The following is a 23,900-nucleotide window of genomic DNA, read 5'->3' on the forward strand; positions in this document are numbered from 1 at the left end:
CATGTCCAAATTCATTTAACAATTTCAACAAATGCTAGGCATTTTTCCAGGCCTCTATGAAAGCTGCCATTTATTGAGCATTTAACTAGGTACTTAGCACATAGTAAATGTTCAATAAATTCTAACTTTCATAAGGGCGTAGAAAAATGCCTGGCACTTGTTGAATTTGTTAAACGAATTTGTTGAATGAATAAATGCCATTAATTAAACCATAAACCAAACCCACTGCCATCAAGTCAATCCCGACTCATAGCAACCCTATATGATAAGAATAGAACTGCACCCTCAGGTTTCCAAGACTGCCACATCTTTCTCCCTTAGAGCGGGTGGGGGATTTGAACCACCACCCTTTAGGTTAGCAGCCAAACACTTTAACCACTGCACCACCAGGGCTCTCTTGCTATTTCATTACTAAGGCTTTACTGGGCTTTTCTACATGGGAAAGGCCATCACTCATGACTGCTATATCTATTGTTTATGAGTCAGTAAAAAGAACAATCCTGAGCTACATTTACTGTCACAAAAAAAAGTATCTAATTGTATATTTATTTTTGTGATTCACAAGCTTGAAAAATATAGAAATTATAAATCCCTGGGTGGCATAAATGGTTAAGCAGTCGACTACTAGTCAAAAGGTTGGCGGTTTGAACCCTCCGAGGGGCCTTGGAAGACAGGCCTGGCAATCTGCTTCCAAAAGGTCACAGCCTTAAAAACCCCATGGAGCAGTTTTACTCTGCACACATGGGGTCGCCATGATTCAGAATCCACTTGATGGCAAATGTTATCGATTCAATGGTGCCCCCTCAAAAACTGTGTGTCACCTTGGCTAGTCCATGATTCCCAGTACTGTTTGATGGTCCACCACTTTCCTATGTGTTGTAAATCTTACCTCTATGATGTTACTGAGGTGGGATTAGCAGCAGTTATGTTAGAGAGGCAGGACTCAATCTATAAGTGTTGATTGTGTCTTAAGTCAATCATTTTTGAGATATAAAAGAGAGAAGCAAGTAGAGAGACAGGGGAAACTCATACCACCAAGAAACAAGAGCCAGAAAAATAGCATGTCCTTTGGAGCTGGTGTCCCTGCACTGAGAAGCTCCTCAACCAGAGAAGATGGATGACAAGGACCCTCCCCCAGAACTGACACAGAAAGCCTTCCCCTGGAGCTGGTGCCGTGAATTTGGACTTCTAGCTTCCTAGACTGTGAGAGAATAAATTTCTCTTCGTTAAAGTCATCTGCTCGTGGTATTTCTGTTATAGCTGCACTAGATGACTAAGACAGCAACTAATAACTAACAACAACAACATAGAAATTATATCAGGTCAGTTTTTTACATCCCTTTTCTTTTCTGTGGATTTTTTAGAACAAGTATATTGCATCTCATTGCTTTCTCCATTTGACTGCTCAACTAATATGTTTAACTACCTATTATGATGTCCCAGACACTATTCCAGGAACTGGGGACACATTAACAAATACAGCAGAGAAGGTACATGACCTCACAAAATTTACATTCAAATTGGGGGGAGACAGGCAGTAACTGCACTGACAAAAATATCAAGATAACCACAGATTGGATTCAAAGTTTGCAAAACATTTAGATAGAGAGTAACTAGGCAGATGCTTTAGGTAGGGTACTTATGGAGGGCCACCATTACCAAGGAAACAACATTTAAGCTAATATCTGAAAGATAATGAAGGAGTCATGCCAAAAATTGGGGAAAAGGCTGAAGGTAGAGATTTCCAGGATAACCAGTGCAAAAGCTCGGGGGTAGGAAAGAACAAAGGAAACCAGGGTGGCAAAAAACACAGAGAATGAGGGGTAGAGTAACAGACAGGAGAGGTGGGCAGGGGCAAAATCATGAAAAACTTCCATTGGCCATAATAAGTAATTTTACTATACGGGCAACGGAAAACCATTAAAAGATTTTAAGCAAAGAGTGATATAATTTATACTGAGTTTTAAAAATAACACTCTGGTTGCTATATGGAGAATGAATTGGAAGGCCAGAGTACAGCAGCTGAGAGCATTGGCTCTGGACTTCGGCAGACCTGAGTTTATAGCTTGGTTTTTCTTGAGTATACTGGAAGTTGTATAAAATGTGCATATACAGAATTATAATGATAAAACTGTATCAGAGCATAATTTTTAAAAAGTACTATCAAAAGATAATTTATATTACTCTTAGATTTATTTATTATGTTCTTAGGTACTATATCTTCTTAAGCATCATGGAACATTTTTCTTTATTAGAGCATGGAACAATTCTTTAGTTTTATTATGCCAAGCACCTTTCTTTGTGTGTATATGTATACATGTGCATCTAATCCAAAATATACATTGTTGGCAAAATAGAGAAAAAGAGGAAATAAGGTAAAAGCATGACATAGGGCTTCACATAAGAGATCATATGAAAAATTATGTATTTTAGAGTCAGACATTTTGGGTTCAAATCCAGCTTTAATATATACTGAGTGTGCAGATGAGAAACAATGCCATTACAATAGTGCTTGGCATAAAGTAAGAGCCCACTAAATATTAGCTGTTATTTTTTATCTTTAATGGACTGATGTTTATCATCTAGTAGGACACAACATAAGTTGCATCTGACCCAAGGCATAGTATTTTCAATCACCTCATATGCATGTGAAAGACAGATAGTAAAAAAGGAAGACAAAAGAAGCACTGATATGTTTGTTAGAACTGTGGTGCTAACGAAGATTACTGAATATATCATGGATTGCCAAAAGCATGACCAAATCAATCTTAGGAAAAAATACAACCAGGATCTTCCTTAAAAGCAAGACGACCACCCTTTGACTCACTTACTTTGGACATGTCATCAGGGAAAACCAATTGCTAGAAAAGAATATCATGTTTGGTAAAGTGGAAGGTCAATGAAAATAAGGGAAACCTTCAAGGAGATGAGCCACAACAATGGACTCAAACATACCAACTATCATGAAAATGGCACAGGACTAGGCAACATTTCATTCTGCTATACTTAAGGTCATTATGAGTCAGAGCCGACTTGACTGTAACTAATAACAACAACAAGGATACACATAACCACCCTGACCTCCACTGATCTTAAAAACTAACTTTCTAGTTAATGTAAAAATATTCATCTTAAAGCATCCATTCATCACTCATTCATTCAATCAATATCAATAAGGGATGGAGATGCAAAACAGTATTACAAGATCTTCCTTTGGAAATGCTGAATTTAGTATTTTTCACTCAAATGTATAAGCTTATTATCGCCATATTTCTAAAGGGATGCCACCCTGACAGATGATTTTTGATACTTTAAATAAAAATTTAATTATATTCTAAATATATTTTACATGTTTTAAATGAAAGATACTTAATTTTTATTTTCCTCATTTGCCTGATTTTCTACCATTTGGGAGTTTTCTTCTAAGATCTGGCAAGATAGTACAGGTTGTGGATGGACAGGTTTCTTTGACTCATTTACACAATCAAGTAGAAAAAATAAAAAGGGCGGACAGGGTTTAGCTTACCAAAAACAAAACAAAACAAAACGAAACTAGCGTGACATGCCCTTTGGGACACTGAGTGAGTAATGAGGTTGGCATATAACCGCTCCATTTCTGCCATGGAGTTCCAAACATGCCATTCCTGCACTCAGTGATTTGAAGGGAAAGCCTGTATGTGAAATAGCCACAAGTTACAAACATCACACCAACAACATCCATTTGGGGTGCATAAACTGTGTTAGTAAACTCTAGAATGACAACAGTGTCTGTAAAAGATTCAGAAGAATGAGAAAGAGTTCCATGAATTTTGTGCATTTCTTTAGGGAATGGTGGGGAGGGGAGGTTCTAGTAGTAAACTGATTTAATGGCCTTCCTTCAAAGTGTAAACAACTTCATCAAAAGAACTTGGGTTACAGAGCATGGGTTCTCTTTAATCACTCCTTCTAGAAATAAATGTCTGAACTTTAAAGAAGTGGGATAAACTTGTAAAAGATGAGACTGTATATGTTTAAAAATTTCTTAAACTTCTTTTATAACAACTATATAAGGTAGAGTAATATAATGAGTTATTTGTCTGGGGAAAAAAAGAGATGGATTGTCTTATCACCTGGCCTGACTAGAGGTGGCTTTTCTCTTCTGGCCAAATTTCAACAGGCATGGCCTTAAGTGTGTGTTTTAAGAGTCAGGAATGAAGGGACTAATCCCATCCCTTCTCTTCAGTGTTTGTTGCAAACCATATAGAGAGGCACCAAGGGCATCAGTATCAGGACTTGATGAGTGAAATCAGCCCAGCACAGTTATACAAATCATGTGCAACTGACACTGCTTGTGTAATTGTCAGTGTAATCCACCTCTATCACCCACCTCCAGGAAGGAAAGGAGGGGTTAAGGGTGGGGAAAGTTCACACTTGGGAGATCACGCAGAAAGTGGGCCAGGTGCCAGGACCACAATCAGGTGCAAACAGTTCCTTCTCATGGGAAGCGTCCAGGACAAATTCTACTACATTTAATGCACCATCACTACTATGAATAAGCTGTATACTAGATTCAATTTCTGATCCAGCACCATTTAATCCAATAGTGTCTATCATTATATTGTCCACGGATTAGCTTTTAATCGATCTTTTTGTCAAATCTGGTAGAAAAGAGTTACGGTAATCTGGTTTTAACATATTGTCACTATGAAAATAATTGATTATAATAATCTTTTGGCCAAGTATTGTTTTCGGACTTTTTTTTTTGCTGTTCATTCATTTCACAAAATAATCAGTACTGTTAATATTCAAAGGTCTATAAACTGCGGCACTCCCATGATACACAAATCATTTTGCATGTTATGTAAACTGAAGGCACTTATTTATGTTATGTTTTTCTTTCAGTAACCACAAAAAATAGAATGACATAGTAATGAAGTAAATGGTTGAAGAATTGGGGGAAAAGAGCTACGTGGAAGACAAAGAAAGCAGAACAGAAAGCAAAGCAAGTGAGAGAAGGGGAAGATAATTAAAAACAAAAACAAGATGGAAACGGTGTACTAGGAAAGAAAGTGAGTGATTACAAATGCTACATATACTTTAAGATTCTATTTTACACTGAAAAGAGAGATTGACAGTTCCACAATACCACTCTCAGTAAAGGACAGAACACCTAAAAAGAAACTCAGCAAAGATACAGAAGACCTAAAGGGCACAATCAGCCAACTTGACCTCATAGACACATACAGAACACTCCATCCAACAGCTGCAAAGTACACATTCTTTTCCAATGCACATGGAACATTCTCCAGAGTAGACCACATCTTAGGCCACGGAGCAATCCTCAACAAGATCCAAAACGTTGAGATAACACAAAGGATCTTCTCTGACCACAATGCCATCAAGGTAGAAGTTAACAACAGAAAGAGCAAGGAAAAAAAAATCAATATTACAAGAATATATTTTAGTTTCTGGAATTCTTGATTGGTCAGCAAGCTAAGGAAAAGAGGATTTTGTTATGGCTGTGGTAATGAATCTCTTAGTAAAAATGACAATATGTTTCAGGGCAGACCACTCTCATGACGAAGTAACAGACTGTCCCAAATGAGAACATTTACAACTAAATCATTTGACATTAAGTTACTTCTCTAACAATATGCTCAAAGATTAGCTCCATATCAAGCCAAACCAGATACTACTTATGAACTTCATTTTCAAGAAACTTGAACATGGGGAGGAAACAATCTCTTCTTAATAATTACTTTGAAGGCAGGTAGCTTTATACCTTAAAAAATGACTGTTAGTGGTTTAATAGTCTACTAAAGGTAAATGTCCAAATATATTCAAAAGTAGAGTGGGTTATAATATTTTATTTTACAGGTAAATTTTCATAATAGGTGAAGGCATAACTGAACAAAACATAAGGCAGGGTGAAAAAATAAATAAAACAGCACCCAGCAAACTTCTAAGTGAGTTCATCAGCAACCAGTGTACTATTTAGCTGTTAGATTTTTTTAAAAAAATCATTATTGGGAATGGATGTAAGCATTCAACATTTCTGAGCTCTCTGTGTCATAAAATATAGCCCTTCGAATTGCAGCGATTTGAGAAAGACAGTCCTTATATAAGGGAACCAAAAAATGCACCACGGGGAGGAAGGTAATTGTCGACATTTTAACAGATGGATATTTACATTGTAAATCTAGTCCAGTTCCTTTCTATAGGACAAAATAGCTTTAAACTGACAATTAAACATAACAAACTTCTTAAACTGAAAATTGTCAAACACTGAAGGTTACAGAGTAGTATTGCAAAAATCAACATTCCTGAGCTGTTTGGAAAGAAATTACGTATCTGTTCAGAATAACTGAAGACTTACTGACCCTAAATTGAAAGAACTTTACGATGTTGGAAGGTTTCTCAAATCTCTATTTCTCTAGGGTTATGTGATACAGCTCTACCACATAAATAAAGAATTATATACTAAATAGTGGTTTAACTGAAATCTCAGGTTTTCCTTAGATTCCTGGCTAATCAAGAATTCCAGGAACTCTAACCTTTAATAATAGAAAGTATTATTAAAAACATGAAGTAATTCTCATCTAAAGTGAGAATAGCAGCACAACTGGAAGAACGTAATCAATGTCACTGAACTGTGCATGTAGAAACTTTTGAAACGGTGTCTCTTTGGCTATGTATATTTTCACCAAAAAAAGAAAAAAGGTCAAGAAGGGAGAGTGTTGACATGTCATGGGGTTGTTAACCAATGTCATAAAACAATATGTGTACCGACTGTTTAATGAGAAACTATTTGTTCTGTAAACCTTCACCTAGAGTACAATTAAAAAAAAAAAGAATTCTCTTTTTTAAATGAGGATGAAAAACAACAACAAGAATCAGAAACAATTCTTGCACTGCTTTGTTTTCTTAAGGATATTTTATTTATATATCTATGAAAAACAACCATGTTAGAACTAACAAGCATCTTAAAATATGCAACTGTTAAGGAATATTTAGCTTTTTTAGAATACGAGAAATAATGAATAAACTTCCTTAGGACACAGGATTTTTCATTTTCAAGTGTTCTTAAATGATTCCATCTTTTAAAACTATTTTATTGTGTTTAAGGTAAGAGTGTACACAGCAAATTAAGTTCCCATTTAACAACTTCTACACAAATTATTCAGTGATATTGGTTACATTTTTCACAATGTGTCATTATTCGCATTTATTCCGTTCTGGTTGTACCATTTCTACTCCTCTGGTTTCCCTGTTCCCTTACCTTCTCATTTTTGCTTTAGAGTAATTTTTGACCATTTGGTCTCCTAGAGTTGTTTTTTTTTTTTAAAAAAGAAGCTATTATTCATGGGTGATGTTCTTATTTTATGATCCTATCTGTTAGTTAGCTAATAGTTGACCTCAAGGGATAATTTTGGTTTAAGGTTTGACGTATATCTCAGGACGAGAGTCTCAGGGAGTCCTCTGGTCTCAGTTGGTCCAGTAAGTCTGAACTGTAAGTTCTGTTCTACATTTTCCTCCCATTCTATAAGGATCTGTAAATGATTCCATTGTTAAGCAATAAGTAATCTTTGTGGGAATCTGAATCCAGTAAAATTCTATGACCAAAATTGAATTTTTGATACTTCAGAGTGTGTGAGAGGTATGGTTAGCTATTTTTTTATCTTTATACTTTATAAAAAGAAATGTATGACATACACATAATAGGTAAGTTTTACATATGTTAAAATATATACTTTACTATTCTGTTTCAAATATTTAATTTCAGCACAGCATGAAAGCATGAGGGAAGTATACCCGAAACACTAATTAGAAAAAATATGCAATTCTAGTTTCTCCTCGATTTTTTTTTAAATAACAAGTATGCTAAGAATTATTTTGATTAATAGGGGTTAAAGGCTTAATTAAAACATTATTTCCCCAGAGTACTGAGAATGATAAAGACAATTAAAAGGAGTAATGTACAATGCATAAAGCACACTAATCAAAATTGTAGGAATGAAAGGAATAACCACCTGTTAAACTGAAAATCTAAGGAACAAAACTAATAATTCTTTTTGTAGTAGGAGCACTGATTCCCTCATTCACCATTAAAAACTAAGTATTATGCTAACTTATAAATTTATGTAAAGCAAATTAGGTGATTTGTGTGATAAATCTCAAGGTTACTGAATACGGAGAGTTGAAAGTACAGACAGTCCCTTCTATTTTCCTACAAGCTTAAGTAACAGTATATCTGGGACGAATTTTTCTTAATGTGGCTTGTTTTCTCATTGTGCTAAAAACTTGTGATCTTCAGCTCTCAATATATTTTTGATGATACCTTCCAATTCTTGATTCCTCTCTCCTTCCCTTTTTCTCCCTCCCACCCCTTAAAATATCATTGAAATTTCACATACAGAAAATTTGTTTTATTTTCTTTCTCAGACACACAAGGTATGTCAGCGTTTGTTCCCCGAGTTATAGCTGGCAAGGGCTGCATTCCGCCACTCAGTTCTACTGAAGAGCAGCACTCAGGTCTCTCGTTCTCTCTCTTTCTACTCTGTCTCTTACTGCATGTAACCAGAAATTAGTTCTACTGACTGAACCTAACCAGAAGCCAGAGGACACAGGAATCTATTGATGAAACCAATAAAAATGAGCTTTCTGAAGTAGCAAAGCAGGGCAAAGAAGGGTAGAAAATGGCTTAGAGGTCAAACACAATATTCCACAGGTTAAAATTTAAGAATTAATGCTTTAAATTACCTGAATAGAGTATTAAGTTCCATATAATGAGTTTAATTCTATTTCTATTTATATGAATATTATTATGGAAAGAAAGTATTTGCTTCTCCTCCCCCTTAGGTAATGAGACATCAATTGTTATATTTCATTAGTTCTTTATTGTTGTATATTACTAATACCACAAAACTGCCTCCTATATTATTGACTTGAAATTTTTCCATCTTGATTTCCATTTAGTAGTTTGGTGACAATGAACCCAGCACTGATAAGCATTTATATGGCATTTACATGGCTTTGGACTGGCATTAAGCTCTGGAACCCAAAATGCCACTGTGGTCCACCAAAGTGGGGACTTAGGGAGATCAAGATATATATGTAGACTTGATCCAAGTCCATCTTACAGTTATAATGGGAATAAATATATTTAGCAATAGGAAGAATCTCTACACTGGTTTCCTGACCCATGGAAGGGAAGGCTATTATAAAGAGTCAAGGACAAGGCTGTCCAATAGAAATATAATGTGAGCCACATACGTAATTTCAAATTTTCTAGTAACTACATTAAAATAAGCTTAATATATTTTACTGAGTAAAAACATTACAATTTCATATGTAGCACTAGTCATATTTTAAGTGCTTAATAGCAGTATGGGGTTAGTAACTACCATGTTACTAACTACACAGTACAGCCCTAGAACTATCACTTCCCCCCAAAATAATTAAAAAAAAACAAAGCCATTGCTGTTAACTTGATTCCAACTTATGGCAACCATTTAGGACAGATCAGAACTCCCCCACAGGGTTTCCAAAAAGCGGCTGGTGGATTTAAACTGCAGACCTTTTCGTTAGCAGCCGAGCTCTAAATCACTGTGCCACCAGGGCTCCCCCTCAAGATAGTAAACTAAAAAATTGTGAATCTCAGGGTGAATTACAGAAATTAGTGATACCATCATAAAACTGAAGGATGTTGGAGTGGTGATTCCTACCACACACCCATTTGGTGGAACTTCAGATAGTATGACCTGTCTGGCTAATGCAAGATTAAGACAGTTCTGTGGATGAATGCAGACTTAATCATTTTGTGATGTCAACTATGGATGCATTTTTAGCTGTGACAGTATGCAGCTACTGACTTAGCAATTGCTTTTTACAATGATTTCTATCAGCAAAGATGGAAGCAGCTTGCTTTCATATTGCAGGAACAGCATTATACTTTCACTACCTTATCTTACGGCTAGATCAACTCTTGGTCATTGTTATGGATTGAATTGTGTCCCCTAATAATGTATGTCAACTTGGCTAGGTCATGATTCCCAGTATTGTATGCCTGTCCACCATTTTGTGATCTGATGTGATTATTCTATGTGCTGTAAATCCTAACCTCTATGATGTCAATGACGCAAGATTAGAGGCAGTTATGTTAATGAGGCAGGACTTAATCTACAGGATTAGGTTGTATCTTGAGTACATCTCTCTTGAAATACAAAAGAAAGAAGCCAACGAGAGAGGCGAGGGGACCTCCTACCACCAAGCAAGGGGAGCTGGGGGCAAAGCACGTCCTTTGGACCTGGGGTCCCTGTGCTGAGAAGCTCCTAGACCAGGGGAAGATTGATGACAAGGACCTTCCCCAAGGGCCAACAGAAAGAGAAAGCCTTCCCCAAGAGATGGCCCCCTAAATGTGGACTTCTAGCCTCCTGAACTGTGAGAGAATAAATTTGTGTTTGTTAAAGCCATCTACTTGTGGTGTTTCTACTTGTGACTTGTGGTATTTCTGTTATGGCAGCACTAGGTAACTAAGACAGTTATTCTATAGTCTGAAGAGACCTTGTTCATCTTGACATCCCAGAGAACATCAAGCTGGAACATTACATTCCTGATATTATGCTTATTGGACCTGGTGAACAAGAAACAGTAAACATCTAAGATGCCTGTGTAAGACGTATGCCTACTACAGGATAGTAGATAAATTCTACAAAAGTTCAGGGCCTTCCAGCATGGGTAAAGTTTCTAGGAGCCCAGTGGTCTTGGGATGTTAAAACAGATCCTCTATAGCACATGATAAATTGCTATCCCTTGCACCTTCCACCATGAAGGAAGCACAAATCTTGGTGGCCTCTTTGGATTTTGAAACACATATATTACATTCAGTAACCTACAAGTCTGCTAGTGTTAAGAGAAGCCTGAACAAGAAAAGGATCTGCAGCCTGTCCCTGCTATAATGAAGGCTGCCCTATAACTTTGGCCCTAAGATCTAGCGGATGCAATGAATTTTGGAAATGTATGTGGCAGACAGAGATGCCATATGACATCTCCATCAATAGATGCATTAGAGCATAGCTCCCTAAGGGTTTTGGAGTAAAGCTATGCTATCCTCCACCAACAGCTATACCCCATTTGAAAGGCAGCTTCTGACTTGACTGAGTAGTAGGTCATGGGACTCCAAATGATTATGTGCCCCAAACTACCAATCATGAACTAGGTATTATCTAATTCATATCATCATATCATATAAAAAACAAGATTGCACAGTAGCATTTCATTGTTAAATGAAACTGGGACTAAGCAGGTTTAGGAAGCTCAAGTATACTGCATAAGCAAGTAGCTCAGACGTTCCTGATACCTGCTCCTACTACTTCACAATCTCGCTTTCAACCCACGTGTATGGCCTCATGGAGAGCTCTCAATGATCAATTAATAAAGGATGAAAACATGTAGACTTGGTTTGTAAATAGATTACATGGTTATTGGTACCAGCTGTGACTCTTAAGCCACTTACGGTGGCTGAAATACAGTGATGAAAGGATATCACCCCAGCAGGTGGACCTTCAGATAGTACATTTGATTGTACACTTTGCAGTGGAAGGAGAGATAGCTGAGGTGATGACCCATGGCATGATCACATGGTCAGAGACTTGAAGAACAAGACTGGAAGACTGGTGACAAGAAGGTGTGGGGAAGTTATACGGATGCAACTCCGAGAATGAGTACAAAGTGTGACAATATAGTGTCCTATGTAATTTCTCTCTGTGTAAATTTCATCCACTGTTGGGGAGGCTCTTAGTAACCTGGAACAGGTAAGGTACCTGGCAGATGTCAGTCAGATTCTTTACCTGGCTATCCTGGTGCTTGCTCAATGGGTCCATGTACAAAGTGACCATGGGAGCAGAGATGGAAACTGTGTAAAGATTCAACAACATGGACACCTCACTATCTATGACTGATTTAATTACCACCACCTCTGAGTTCTCAACTTTCCAATGCTGAGACCCTGATATGGTGCCATTCCCCAAGGGGTTCAACCAGACAACTGATGGCAAGTAGGTTACACTGGCAGTAATTTATCCTCATAGAAATAGATACATATTTAGGACATGGGTTTGCCTTTACTTCCTTCAAATGCTTTTGTCAGCTCTACCATGCATGGAGTTAACAGAATGCCTTACCAATTATCATGGTATTTAATATTGCCTTCAATTGACAAACTCATTTTATAGCGAAGGAAGTACAGCAATGGGCTCAAAACCATAGATTCACTGGTCATACTCAGCTTGCTAAATGGAGTGGTGAAATGGCCTACGAGTAGGGTGGTTCATGTATGGTTGCCAGCTGGGAAAAGTCTAAGTGTGTCTTACAGAATACAGTATGTCCTGAAAGCCATCCCCTCCATAGCCAGAAAGCACGGTCAGAACAAAGAGGCGAAGGTGGGAGCGGCCCCTCTAACACATCAAATAACCCATTTAAAGAATTTTACCTTCCTGTCCTGTAACCTCAGAATTGGTGGTTTTAGAGATCTCGCTGCCCAAAGGAAGAACGTTTCCACTAGGGATTGGTTCTAGTACTGTCGAATTGGAAGCTGAGACTGTCCCCTGGCTATTTTGGGCTCCTCCAGCTGCTGAACTAACAGAGAGAAGTGGGCTACTGGCTGGCAATTGATCTAGATTACCAAGACAATTTTGGGTTGCTGCTATACAATGGGGGCAAGGAGAACTATGTTTGGAACACAGGGGATTCACTGGGGCATATCTTATAATAAACTTGTCCAATAATCCTGGTCATTGAAAAACTGCAGTGACCCAAGAAAGACAGGACCACCAAAGGTTCAGAACTCATAGGAATTAACTTTGGGTCACTCATCAGGTAAAGAACCTTGTCTATCCCAGATGCTGAAAGAGAGTAAGAGTAAGGAGAAGATGAAATTGGTAGTAGAAGAATAAAGTTGTAATGATCAACTTGGACTTTTTTGACCAACTAGAGAAGCATGGACTTCAGCAACTATGCTTTAACCGTTTCTTTTTCTCTCCCTTTTTTATCCACTGGTGGTGGCTAACATTTTAGATTCTAGGTGTTTTATCTGGACAAAGAACAAAAATGGATGCTGAGGGACAAAGGGATAGGTTGTGCTACATATTCTCCCTCTGCTCCTCTAGATCCACTCTCTACCCGTCTCCACTTTTCTCTATGCCACAAAGAAGGTGACCTTTATGGACTTTATCAAAGACTTTTTTTTCTTCTGGCTTCTGGTTAGTTTCAGCCAGCAGGAGACTGGAGGGTGGAAAGAGTGAAATCAGGTATCCTAGGTTGGCAGTGGCTACATTTCTCTATCTTAAGGACAGAGTTCCTGTATGGAAGCCTCTCCTATTAGCCACAGCTCTCTCTCTTCTCAGAGTTCAGTTACTGTTCTCTGTTCACAGAGTGCTGCCATTTATGACAAGCTTCACTATCCCTTTTTGGTTTCTCTTAATACTGCCCACACCCTTGTAAACAGTCACTCCATTAAACTCTCTTTACCCAGTTTGAGTATGCCATCCGTTTACGTATCTGCAAAAATCATGACTTGTATACCAAACTGCAAAATCAGCATGATAGCAGCCACAGGGACTAGTCTCTATTAAGATCACTAAGGTAACATAACATATGTACATTAAACCATAACATTAAAAGCAACATATTGTGTAAAGAATGAAATTAGATTTTTAAAGTTATATTTCTGCCACAACTTCATACAACAGATAGGTCGTGAAAAGCTACATATTACATAATTCTTGTCCAACTCAATAATACTTTAGTAAGCCAGAGTACACGGCTGGCTAAAGGAAATACCTGTCATATCTTAAAAATATATTTCAATAAAGAATTGTTTTGTAATAAAACAGTATCACTTTAAAATATAATTTTCATTGCATAATTTTAAAATAAAACATAAAATGTCACAGTGGCACAAGTGAAATATTTTGGGTCAGGAAGGAAAGTAAAACATATACTTAAAATATTTTGTTTTAGTGTTTTCATTTTTGTGTAATTGCCCCAAATTTAAGAGTTGTTTAAAATAGTTTTACGTATTTTACATTCATGCTAAAAGACTAAGTACAGTCTTGAGGGTTAACAAGAAAAAGGTAAACAAAGATAATACAAGCATTACCTCACATTCCACAGCATACTGTAACACAATTTGTCAATGAAGATGAAAATATCACTTTTATCATATCTTCATATTAAAATTAAACTTTAATATGTCATTATGGATAGGAGCATATAAAACTGGATTGAGAGTGTTCTGTACTAATTTTCCACCTTTAACTTCTTGGTTAATGGCAATTCTTGCTAAAAGTCAAATGAGATTCATTCAGACTTCCTAATTATTCTTTCTTTTATGCACTATAGTGTGGTTTTTTTTTTTTTTCTGATCAATCTTATTCTAGATATTTTAATGATGATTTATGAAGCAGAAGAAAGTTTTAGATAATGTTCAATGATTATAGTTCAAGAGCTAAAGAAACAGAGTTAAAATGGAGTATACATTCTCTAATGAGCATTGTATTTTCAAGTTTATAAATAGCAATATTTGATTTCTATAAGGTCCCAGCCTGGACACTATAAATTATAAACACATAACTTTCAGCTCCTATGTGGTAACTATAGCATGTAACTGTGATATTTCACTTAATCTTCAATTATCCTGGTGTTATGGATTGAATTGTGTCCCAAAAAAACATGTGTTGTAAATCCTAACCTCTATGCCTGTGGTTATAATCCCATTGGGGAACGGACTGTCTTTGTTAATAAGGCAGGATTAGTATAGGGTGTGTCCTGAATCAATCTCTTTTGAGATATAAAAGAGATTAAACAAGCAAGCAAGAGAAGCAGAGATGGGGGAATAGAGATGCCAACCCACATAAAGATTGCCCAGGAGCAGAATCTCAGAAGAGACAAGGACCTTCCTCCAGAGCCGGCAGAGAGAGAAAACCTTTCCCTAAGAGCTGGTGTCCTGAATTCAGACTTTTAGCTTCCTAAACTGTGAGAAAATAAATTTCTCTTTATTAAAGCCATCCATTTGTGTTATAGCAGTGTTGTTATAGCAGTGCTAGATAACTAAGACACCTGCCTCAACCAAAATTACTGCATTAACAATTAGGATAAAATTAAAAACAATTCTAGAAATTTTATATAACAGCTGTTTTTATTATCCCAATGGCTCTAAATAAAAGACTGTTCAGTTGACAGTATTGCTTTTTGCAAGTCTGTAAGACTAAAAATGAAAGGCCATACATGTCTTGTAAGAATTATCAGTTTTTTAATGTACACAAATAAAAATACTGTCTAACTTATTCATAGATACCTAACAATGATACAAATTACTTTGTATTAACTTATAGTACTCTCCGGAATTCACATACTTTAGCTTTCTCCTCAGAGTAGGTAAAGCTTACCAGAGTGGGTCCTGAGGTGTCCTGTGAGGGCGTCCCTTCTTCTACAAGCGTAGCTGCAGAAAGGACATTTGAACGGCTTCTCTCCAGAGTGTAACTTTATGTGCCTCAGAAGGTTGCCCTTCTGAGTAAAAGAAGCTCCACACTGGTTACAGTGGAAGGGACGTTCACCTGTAAACAAGTGAGAAAGATGAAGAAGACTGTGTGTGCAAGTGTCTAATGTGTCACACAAAGTTAACTAGAGCTAGTTCTCTGTGCTAGAAGAATGCAGCAGATTTCATCTCCCTCATAAGCCTTGTAAATGTCTATCTTCCTAGAATTTAACTTGTTAATACCAAAGTCTCAAGCTCTAAAAGTCAAAGTGGCTATTCTCCATCCTCATATAAATTGGACAGGATTCCTGTCATTGATTCAAAACAGTAATGATAATATTATTTACCATTAGTTAAATTACTAGATGCCATCGCTTTACTGACTTTACTGGTTGCTTTACATTCATTATTTTTATCCTCACAATAACATTAGTACTTAGGTATTATTAATTTCAATTTATAAATGAAGGAATTAAAGTTCAAAGTACCAGTAGACTAAAGTCAGAGCTAGTAAGTACTCAAGCTGAGAAATGAACCCTAGTCAGTTTGACTACAAAATCTTGCTCTCTTCATTTTACCCGATTATCTCTAAAAATTATGAATGAACAAGGTCACAAAGCTCATTACCATAAGATCTCCAAATATAGCCCAGGTCTCTTGATTCTCCTGGTCACTAAGAAGGAAACCTTCAACAAATTTTGCTGATACATCAGGGAGAATCCAAAGAAAATTATTACACCAGACATTTTTAATATATTCTCTTTTTGTTGTGAAAAATATGTTTGATAGGAATCTTTTCTTCCTTTTATCTTATTACTCATATTGCTATAAAATTATTCAAGGCTAAATTATCATTTCAGTCTGTTGTCATCAACTGGCTATCACTAGTATCATCAAACATAAAGACATACAGGTGATGTAGTAATAAAATTGGCAAGTAGGGTCAGACTGATACAACAGTAAACCATGAAGACAATGCTACTATTTTAAGTTTGCCTATCGTTAAAAATAAACATAAAATAAGTTATAAATCTATATAAATAAATAATATAAATGCATCATAGTAAAGCTCGATGTTTAGAATAAAATTAAAAACACTTCCCTTTTGGTTAAACTGAACCATTCCTCTAACTTAAGGTAAGGTGATTATAATTTTAAGTTTTCAAAATTTTTACTCTGAATTGTCATATTTCATATATCTATAACTGAAATAGTCATAACAGTGAACAATGAAACCCATATATATATTATATTTTGCTATTTGATATAAATGTAAAGCTCAATAATTCTTTTTATTAAAGAAAGCCAGGAGACATAAAGAAGATAGACTGCCATCACTTTCTGGCAGTAAGCCACGGCAAATTCTATCATACAGTTTTTTTATAAAACCTACAGATTGGAAAACTGATAGACTGACTGCATCTCAAATTCTGTGGGATGTCTAATTTTTTAACTGAGTGAGGTACATACCAAAAACGTATTAATTTGCATATGTGTGTTGGGCTTGTAGGGGCTTTTTCTTAAGGAAGCTGGAGATCTTATGAGCTAAGTTTATACAAAGTCCAGTACTGACAGATTAGATTGAAAAAAAAAGATCCACCATGTTAAAATTACCTTAAATTCTATCTTATTTAACTTACTGCTTCATTTGGTAAAACTGACAATTTTTTTCAGCAGTAAGTGCAACTTACAAGAGAAATACTTTACTTAATATCCCTCATATAAAGTATTACAAAATAAAGTTCAGAAAAATACGTAAATTTAACAGGTCTTTTTCATTATAAATATGCATGCACAAGTATCAATTAACATATACAATTTAACCTGACTTTGATTTTTTTTAAATAAAATAATAGTCTACAACTTTCGAAAATCAGAATTTTCTAGTTCTTAACCTGCCATGGAATTAGTAATAAAAGGGAACAAGTTACTTCCTTCATGAAATTAACTTTTTAGAGAGAGTAGGAAAATAGCAAATGTAAATTATATATTTTCCCTCCAAATATTTGATTTTACTTTTGAAATCTCTCTGTGTAATTTCTCCCAGCCAAGTAACAAACTAGTATGCAATAACTTTACAAAGAAATTGATTAATGTAGTGAACAACAACAAAACAAACTGAAATCGTGTTTGTCTTTGGGAAATACTCCTACAGCACGCTGACACATTTTGTTTTTAAATCCCTGTAATCCTTGAGTTGAAATATTTTAAAAAATACATAATTTAGAGTAGTAAATTCATCATTCAAAATATTGCTAACCTACAAAAGAAAACACAATAAGACTAACCTTTAAAAAAAATGTTTAAATTCACAAGATAATCACAAAAACTCATCAGTTGATTTTTACCAGACTAATGATGGGATAGGAACCCCTGGGTAGTGCAAATGGTTAAGCGCTCAACTACTAGATGAAAGGTTGGCAGTTAGAACCCACCCAGAGGTGCCTCTGAAGACAGCCCTGGCAATCTGCTTCTGAAAGACCACAACCTTGAAAACTCGATGGAGCAGTTCTACTCTGCACACATGGGTCGCCTGAGTCAGAATCGCCTCTATGTCAACTAACAACAATGATGGAGTAACTGAGTTTCTACATTTACAAAACACCCCAGATATCTTCATTTTTCTTTTTTTTTTTTCAAATAAGAAATTATTTCTGAATTTATAGGATCATCCTCAAAGAGGGTAGGAGAAATGAAAAGGGGTCTAGGTATATTTGGAAACATTGCCATGTTGCTGAATGTGTAAGTATTACCGGGGAGGCATCTGTTAACTGCATCCCCATGCCCATGGGAAGTAAAGAGAGAGGCATAATGAAAGCAACCAGTCATGCTCCCTGTTTTGATAAGAAAAAAAGGGTACTGACAGCAACAATGCACTTTGATTTCAAACTTACTTGCTTTATGAATAAGACTTGATCAATGCTTTTTACTTTTGAATACAAATTCAATGACTTATCTTGGGTTGAAATTTGCTTAAATACTCAATGTCTTGATTAGATAAAAATGATAACTATCATTTCAAAAATTACCTACTGTTCTTTGTGTTCCCCATTAAATCAAGTTGGAATTACAGTGAAACCCTCAATAACACTATTGTTGGAAACAAGGATGAAAACAGATGGTTAACTTATAAGATTTTTTTTTAAGTATACATAGATATATTTCAAAAATTAACAAATCCAAATATAGAAGTCATATCCAAATCTGTTTAAAAATAAATGCATTAACTAAATCTTTGAAAAAAAATCCCTAAAAATGTCAGTAATTCTTTTAACCAATGTTGTAGGATATTTTCTGGCCTGCATTACAGAGATATGTGTACATTTATCTGCTAATTAAATAAAAGGTTAACTGCCTAATTATTTATGCAACTTCAAACAACACATCTCAATTATTTCTTTGTGATAATAATTTTTTTCGTTAAACTGAAATGACTGAATCAAGTGGTTCATTTGGAGTCTGTTCAGACTTTGAAAAATATTAATCATGTTCTTCATACGTAAATCAAAGCAAATTTCAGAAATTTATTAAATACTTTATTGACATTACAGAGTAATCCAATTCAAACAATCAAGTGAGTTGTTTCTATGCTAATTAACCTTCTTGTGGATGGGCACATAGCGCTAGGCAAACAATTCTGGATATAGGAGAATAATTAAGATGTGGCCACCTACTAACCTTCATTACTATTCTCAATCTACTTTTAAAAAAAAAAAAAATCTACAGATGTACTGAGGATCAGCTATTATTTTTATTATGGATTAAATTATATTTTAATGCATTATGTACTGCATTATGTATTATAGTCCCTGGATGGCACAAATAGTTAATGTGCCAGGCTGCTAATTCAAAAGTTGGCAGTTTGAATCCACCCAGAGGTGTCTTGGAAGAAAGCCTGGTGATCCACTTCTGAAAAGTAAGCCAATGAAAACTCTATGGAGCACAGTTCTACTCTGACACACATGGGGCTGCCATAAGCTGGAAGAGACTAGACAACATCAGGTTATGTACTTTCTTAAACACATATTTCTAGATCTGTGTTTAAATACTGAATTAAAATGCGAGTACACATGCATCCATTTGCTTTAGTGAATCAAAGATGGAGGGTGTCCCTGTGTTGGACTGAACAACTTACAAATATGCAAAATTCCAAGCATCTGTAGAAAGGGTCTTGGAGCAAGAACATGGCTCCACAAAGCTGCAATTATATGATGCTTAAAAGTTAAAGTTACAAAGATGAGAGAATTCAAGCCTTGAAAGGGGCTGTTTGTGCATGAATGGATTTACTCCTCCTACTTGTTTTCATCTCCCTATATTCCCAGTGAAGAGTGCCTGGAGTATCCGATGACAATATTACCTGATTACCTACTAAAGTAGCAATACCAAAGAAATAACACCAAACCATTAATAAGACACTGGAATTGGCACTTTAGTAGAGTATGGAAGAGAAAGAAGAAGAAGTGACTGAGATCCGATACTCCATGACATTATGATTAATCAGGTGGTTGTGTAGCATTTTCACTATAATTTTATGTAAAATATTCTATGAGCTAAAACACACACAAAAAGTAAGTCTTCTAAAGGCTTTATAAGGATTTAAAAGAGTGTCTTTAATACAAGCTATTAAAATTGGTGGGAGGGAGGGAATCAGTTCTATAATGAATACAGTATTTCATGGTATTGAGAAAACACTGACACGATAAAATTCTGACTACATTTTTATCAATCTAGTTTAAAGAAACACAAATAGACCTATTTTCAAATAGTACTAAAATTGAGTTGAAAATGTCATGACTCAGTCATATATGTAAATTGAGTCATCAGAAATGCATGTTAAAATAGCTAATTAAAAATCTAATTTCTACAATTTCAAAATCATTATTAACTCTAACAAAAAACCTCCAGATCTGAAGAAAGTGGACTAATCTTCACAATATTCCAATGAATTTTTTTTAACAACAAAAATAATAAAAATGTTCCTAGTGTTGCAAGACTATTTTAAATGGTTGTTTAGTCCACTCTCTTTGCCTTTAGTAGATGAGTGAAATCCATTTTCATAGGACTGGGAGAAATCTGCATAACTATTTAGAAGCATTTTCTATGTCAATCAAATGATTTTGAAAATAAACCCTACCACAGTAGTAAATTCCAAATGGACAGTAGAGTTGAACTTTATTATTGCATTTACAAACTAACAATTCTCATGAAAATCACTGCAGATAACAGTGAAACACTGATTAACCTAAATTTTCAAGAGAACGTACTCTGGCTCTTTGAATTTCTTAACTCAGAACATAAAAGGTTTATTAAAAAATCCTCCAAAAAATGCTTTGGTCTATGTTTCAGCCTTAATATTAACAGTAAATGAAATTCAACTGAAAAGTCATTAGACTGTTTGGTTCAGTTTTTATTTTATTACATGGTAGGATTTATACATTTGAATAAGTATTATCTTCCTCAAGATAATCACTATGAGACAATGGTCATATCAAAACCTACAGGAACTCTTCATTTAGAACTGCAGTTAGAATTACTTCATTGGCACAGAAAAAAAGTAGACTCATTATTTTATACTTTTTTCCTTTTTCTTTCTTATCAAACATAATACAAACAAGCTTGATCTTTCAATTTGTCCATGAGACAATATTTTTAAAAATTAAAGGAAAAAAAGTCACTAGTAAATATAAATATTTTAAAAACATGCTATTCACAAAAGAAATGCAAAATAAAATAAAAAACAAAAATGTAATGAACTGTGTGGTTGGAGTAAATGCATATGCTCTAAAGCTGATGATCCGATTGTAACACAGATTTTGATGTGGAACTTCTCACTGCTTTTAATATTAATTTAAAAAAATCATCCTTAGTTCATAGTCATATACCCTGTAATAAAATGTTGGTATACTGATATACCAAGCTTAGTAAACTTGGACAAATCTAGCCTGGACATCAGGTATAACTGACATATCATTTGACTATTTTGGGCCTCAGTTTCTTCATGGACTAAAGAGACTTCAGTGCACCTTTCATCTTTCATGTTCTAAACACCTACTTATTAAATTGATTATTTAAAAGTAATCCTATAAATCAATTTCTTTATTGTGATTTATCTTTCTTCCAAAGAGTATCACATTTTAAAACTCTGAGGGTATCATTAATATTTTGCTGTATAATACTACTTTGTTCTATAGTAAATTTGTCATTTCCTATAAATGAATTTTCATATGAACTTGAAGCTTTTTTTTTTTTTAAATTTTAGCAAAGGATTTGAAGAGATATAAATAAGGCCTTCTCATCATTTGGTTTTCATGAAGCCCTTTCCATTACTCAAAGGTCTAACAGTATATATTAAATTAATTTGAGGGCTTTTCCTTCAACCTATTCCATGATTACACATTCATACCAGCACTACTGTCATTCCATGTCATATTCCATCCTACACATCTGTTTGCAAAATTGTAATAAAAAAAAAAAGTACAGGAAGATGCTAACAGCCCTGAACTAGGGAAAGTTCCTACCTACTCAGAGACCTATAGTAGGCAAAGATTGATTGGAAAGTGTATTCCAAGGAGTTAACTAGATAAAGTGAAAATGATTCACCTCTATATAAATGCATGAGTACCATTTTACAGTATAAACTCTTAGCTATCAAACTATATTACATGCCCATGGGTATGGTAAAATATGTATAGAAATACAAAAAGATTAAGTTACACAATGAAATTCTCCTATACCTTTTGAACCCTTATCATATTATTGCTATATTAAGAACTGTGGAAACTGAATCCCAAACTTCTTTTCTGATATGCTATTCAGATTTGAAGGCTGGAAGTCAAGACCCAGGCTACTCTCTGCTTTTCAGCAATCCAATACTAGCAGAATTCTGAAAAGGTAGTTTCACCATTGCCACCCCTGAATAAAAAGGAAAGAGAATAGATGTCAGGTAATATCAACATCAGATGTCACAGGCAGTCATCAGGTTATTCTTTCAGCTGCTTACCAGTATGACTCCTTTTATGTACCATAAGCACATTGGGCCCAATGCAAACCATGCCACAGACGTCACATTTCAGTTTACCATTCGGAAGCCGGATTCCTCCCTCGCCTTGAAGCTCCTGGACTTTCCTGTTGTCAGCCACCTCGCTGCTATCAATTAGGGGTTCTTCTAGGCTGCTACCCTCATCATGGCCCCTGATCTCATCTTCACGGCTCAGGGGTTTCCTGTCACACTCTTCATCACTCTGCATTTCTAGCTTTACTGAATTTGCTGTAATTTAAAAATAAGAAAACAAAAAATTATAAATACATGTTATGTGTTCTCACCTATATCTATTTTCCACACAATGCCATTCTACTAATAAAGGTGGAAATGATATATTAACCAGAAAACAGTGCATTACAAACATAATATTAATACATACTGTGCTATATAACATTTTAGTTAGGTGCTGATGTGAAAGTGAAGATGTCTCAAGAAAGCTCTAGGTAAACAGAATAACCCTTAATTTCTGCAGAGTTATTTCTTTAACTCAGTTATTTACTTTTTAAGCAAGTTTGTAAATAATTCTGGTACTGGCTCTTCAGTTTGGCACTAAGGTCAATGAGATGAGTTAGGTTTATGGAAGAGACAAGATTAGATACTGCTTAACCCACTCAACCATGCCTCCACATAACTTAACAATCATTATATATACTTCATATTCTTGGTTTCACATCAGATTCCTTGTGTAAACCTGCTTCTGAACAGAGCAAGAAAACAACTCAGGATCTTAATCCAGCAAATGTCTTAAACATATGAAGACACACTGTGAAGGCAAACGTCTTAAAATCAGACTGAACACATATATGCAGTTAAGACCTGTAGGGCATGGTGTACAGATCTCATATGCCCTTAAGTCACTTTGCTTTTTATTTTCTATATAAAGAAGCTACTCTATGGAACATATTAGTCTGCAAATCAAAGTATCCAACTCTAATCTATGCACAGCAAAAAGCAGTGAATGACAAGAATGGCATAGCATGCATGCACACACTTGCGACTGTTAAGAAATTTAATGCCTTCTGTTTGCTGTTTTTGGATCATCCCACAGAAAAGTTGGAATTTTCTTAGCACAGCCCTCATTCTGGATTGCTGACAGAGTCTTTTCACAAAGAAGAAGCAAGCTTTAAATGAATACCAGTTTGTTGTTTTTTTTTTATCCAGTGATCTTGAAAATTTCTTAAGAAATCATATCAAAGTTACTGAGTAAAACATAAATTATTTGGTACTGCGTGAATAGGGGAAATATTTTCACAAAAAGGAAGTAAGTTCTTTTCTTTGCAATTGTTTTCTTAGAGAAACCGCACATTCTGTGATTTGTCATTAGTACTTATCACTACAGGCAGG

The 23,900-nt window shown here is 35.3% G+C and overlaps 1 protein-coding gene across 22 annotated transcripts in view; it reads right to left on the reverse strand.

The window, feature by feature from the left end:
* IKZF2 (IKAROS family zinc finger 2) overlaps nucleotides 1-23,900 on the reverse strand; it is a 180,313-nt gene that overhangs the window by 32,139 nt on the left and 124,274 nt on the right. For 18 of the 22 annotated variants that reach the window (XM_023731257.1, XM_023731254.1, XM_023731250.1 and 15 more), the window contains 2 exons: nucleotides 22,515-22,781; nucleotides 15,426-15,593 (listed from right to left, as the gene is read on the reverse strand). In XM_023731257.1, coding sequence (XP_023587025.1) covers nucleotides 15,426-15,593; nucleotides 22,515-22,781 — 435 coding nt within the window. The remainder of the gene's footprint in view (nucleotides 1-15,425; nucleotides 15,594-22,514; nucleotides 22,782-23,900) is intronic. The other 4 variants (XM_004376283.2, XM_023731259.1, XM_023731258.1 and 1 more) reach the window with 2 other exon arrangements.

This window comes from Trichechus manatus, unplaced genomic scaffold (genome assembly GCF_000243295.1).
Source record: "Trichechus manatus latirostris isolate Lorelei unplaced genomic scaffold, TriManLat1.0 scaffold00041, whole genome shotgun sequence".
NCBI classification, from domain to species: Eukaryota; Metazoa; Chordata; class Mammalia; order Sirenia; family Trichechidae; genus Trichechus; species Trichechus manatus.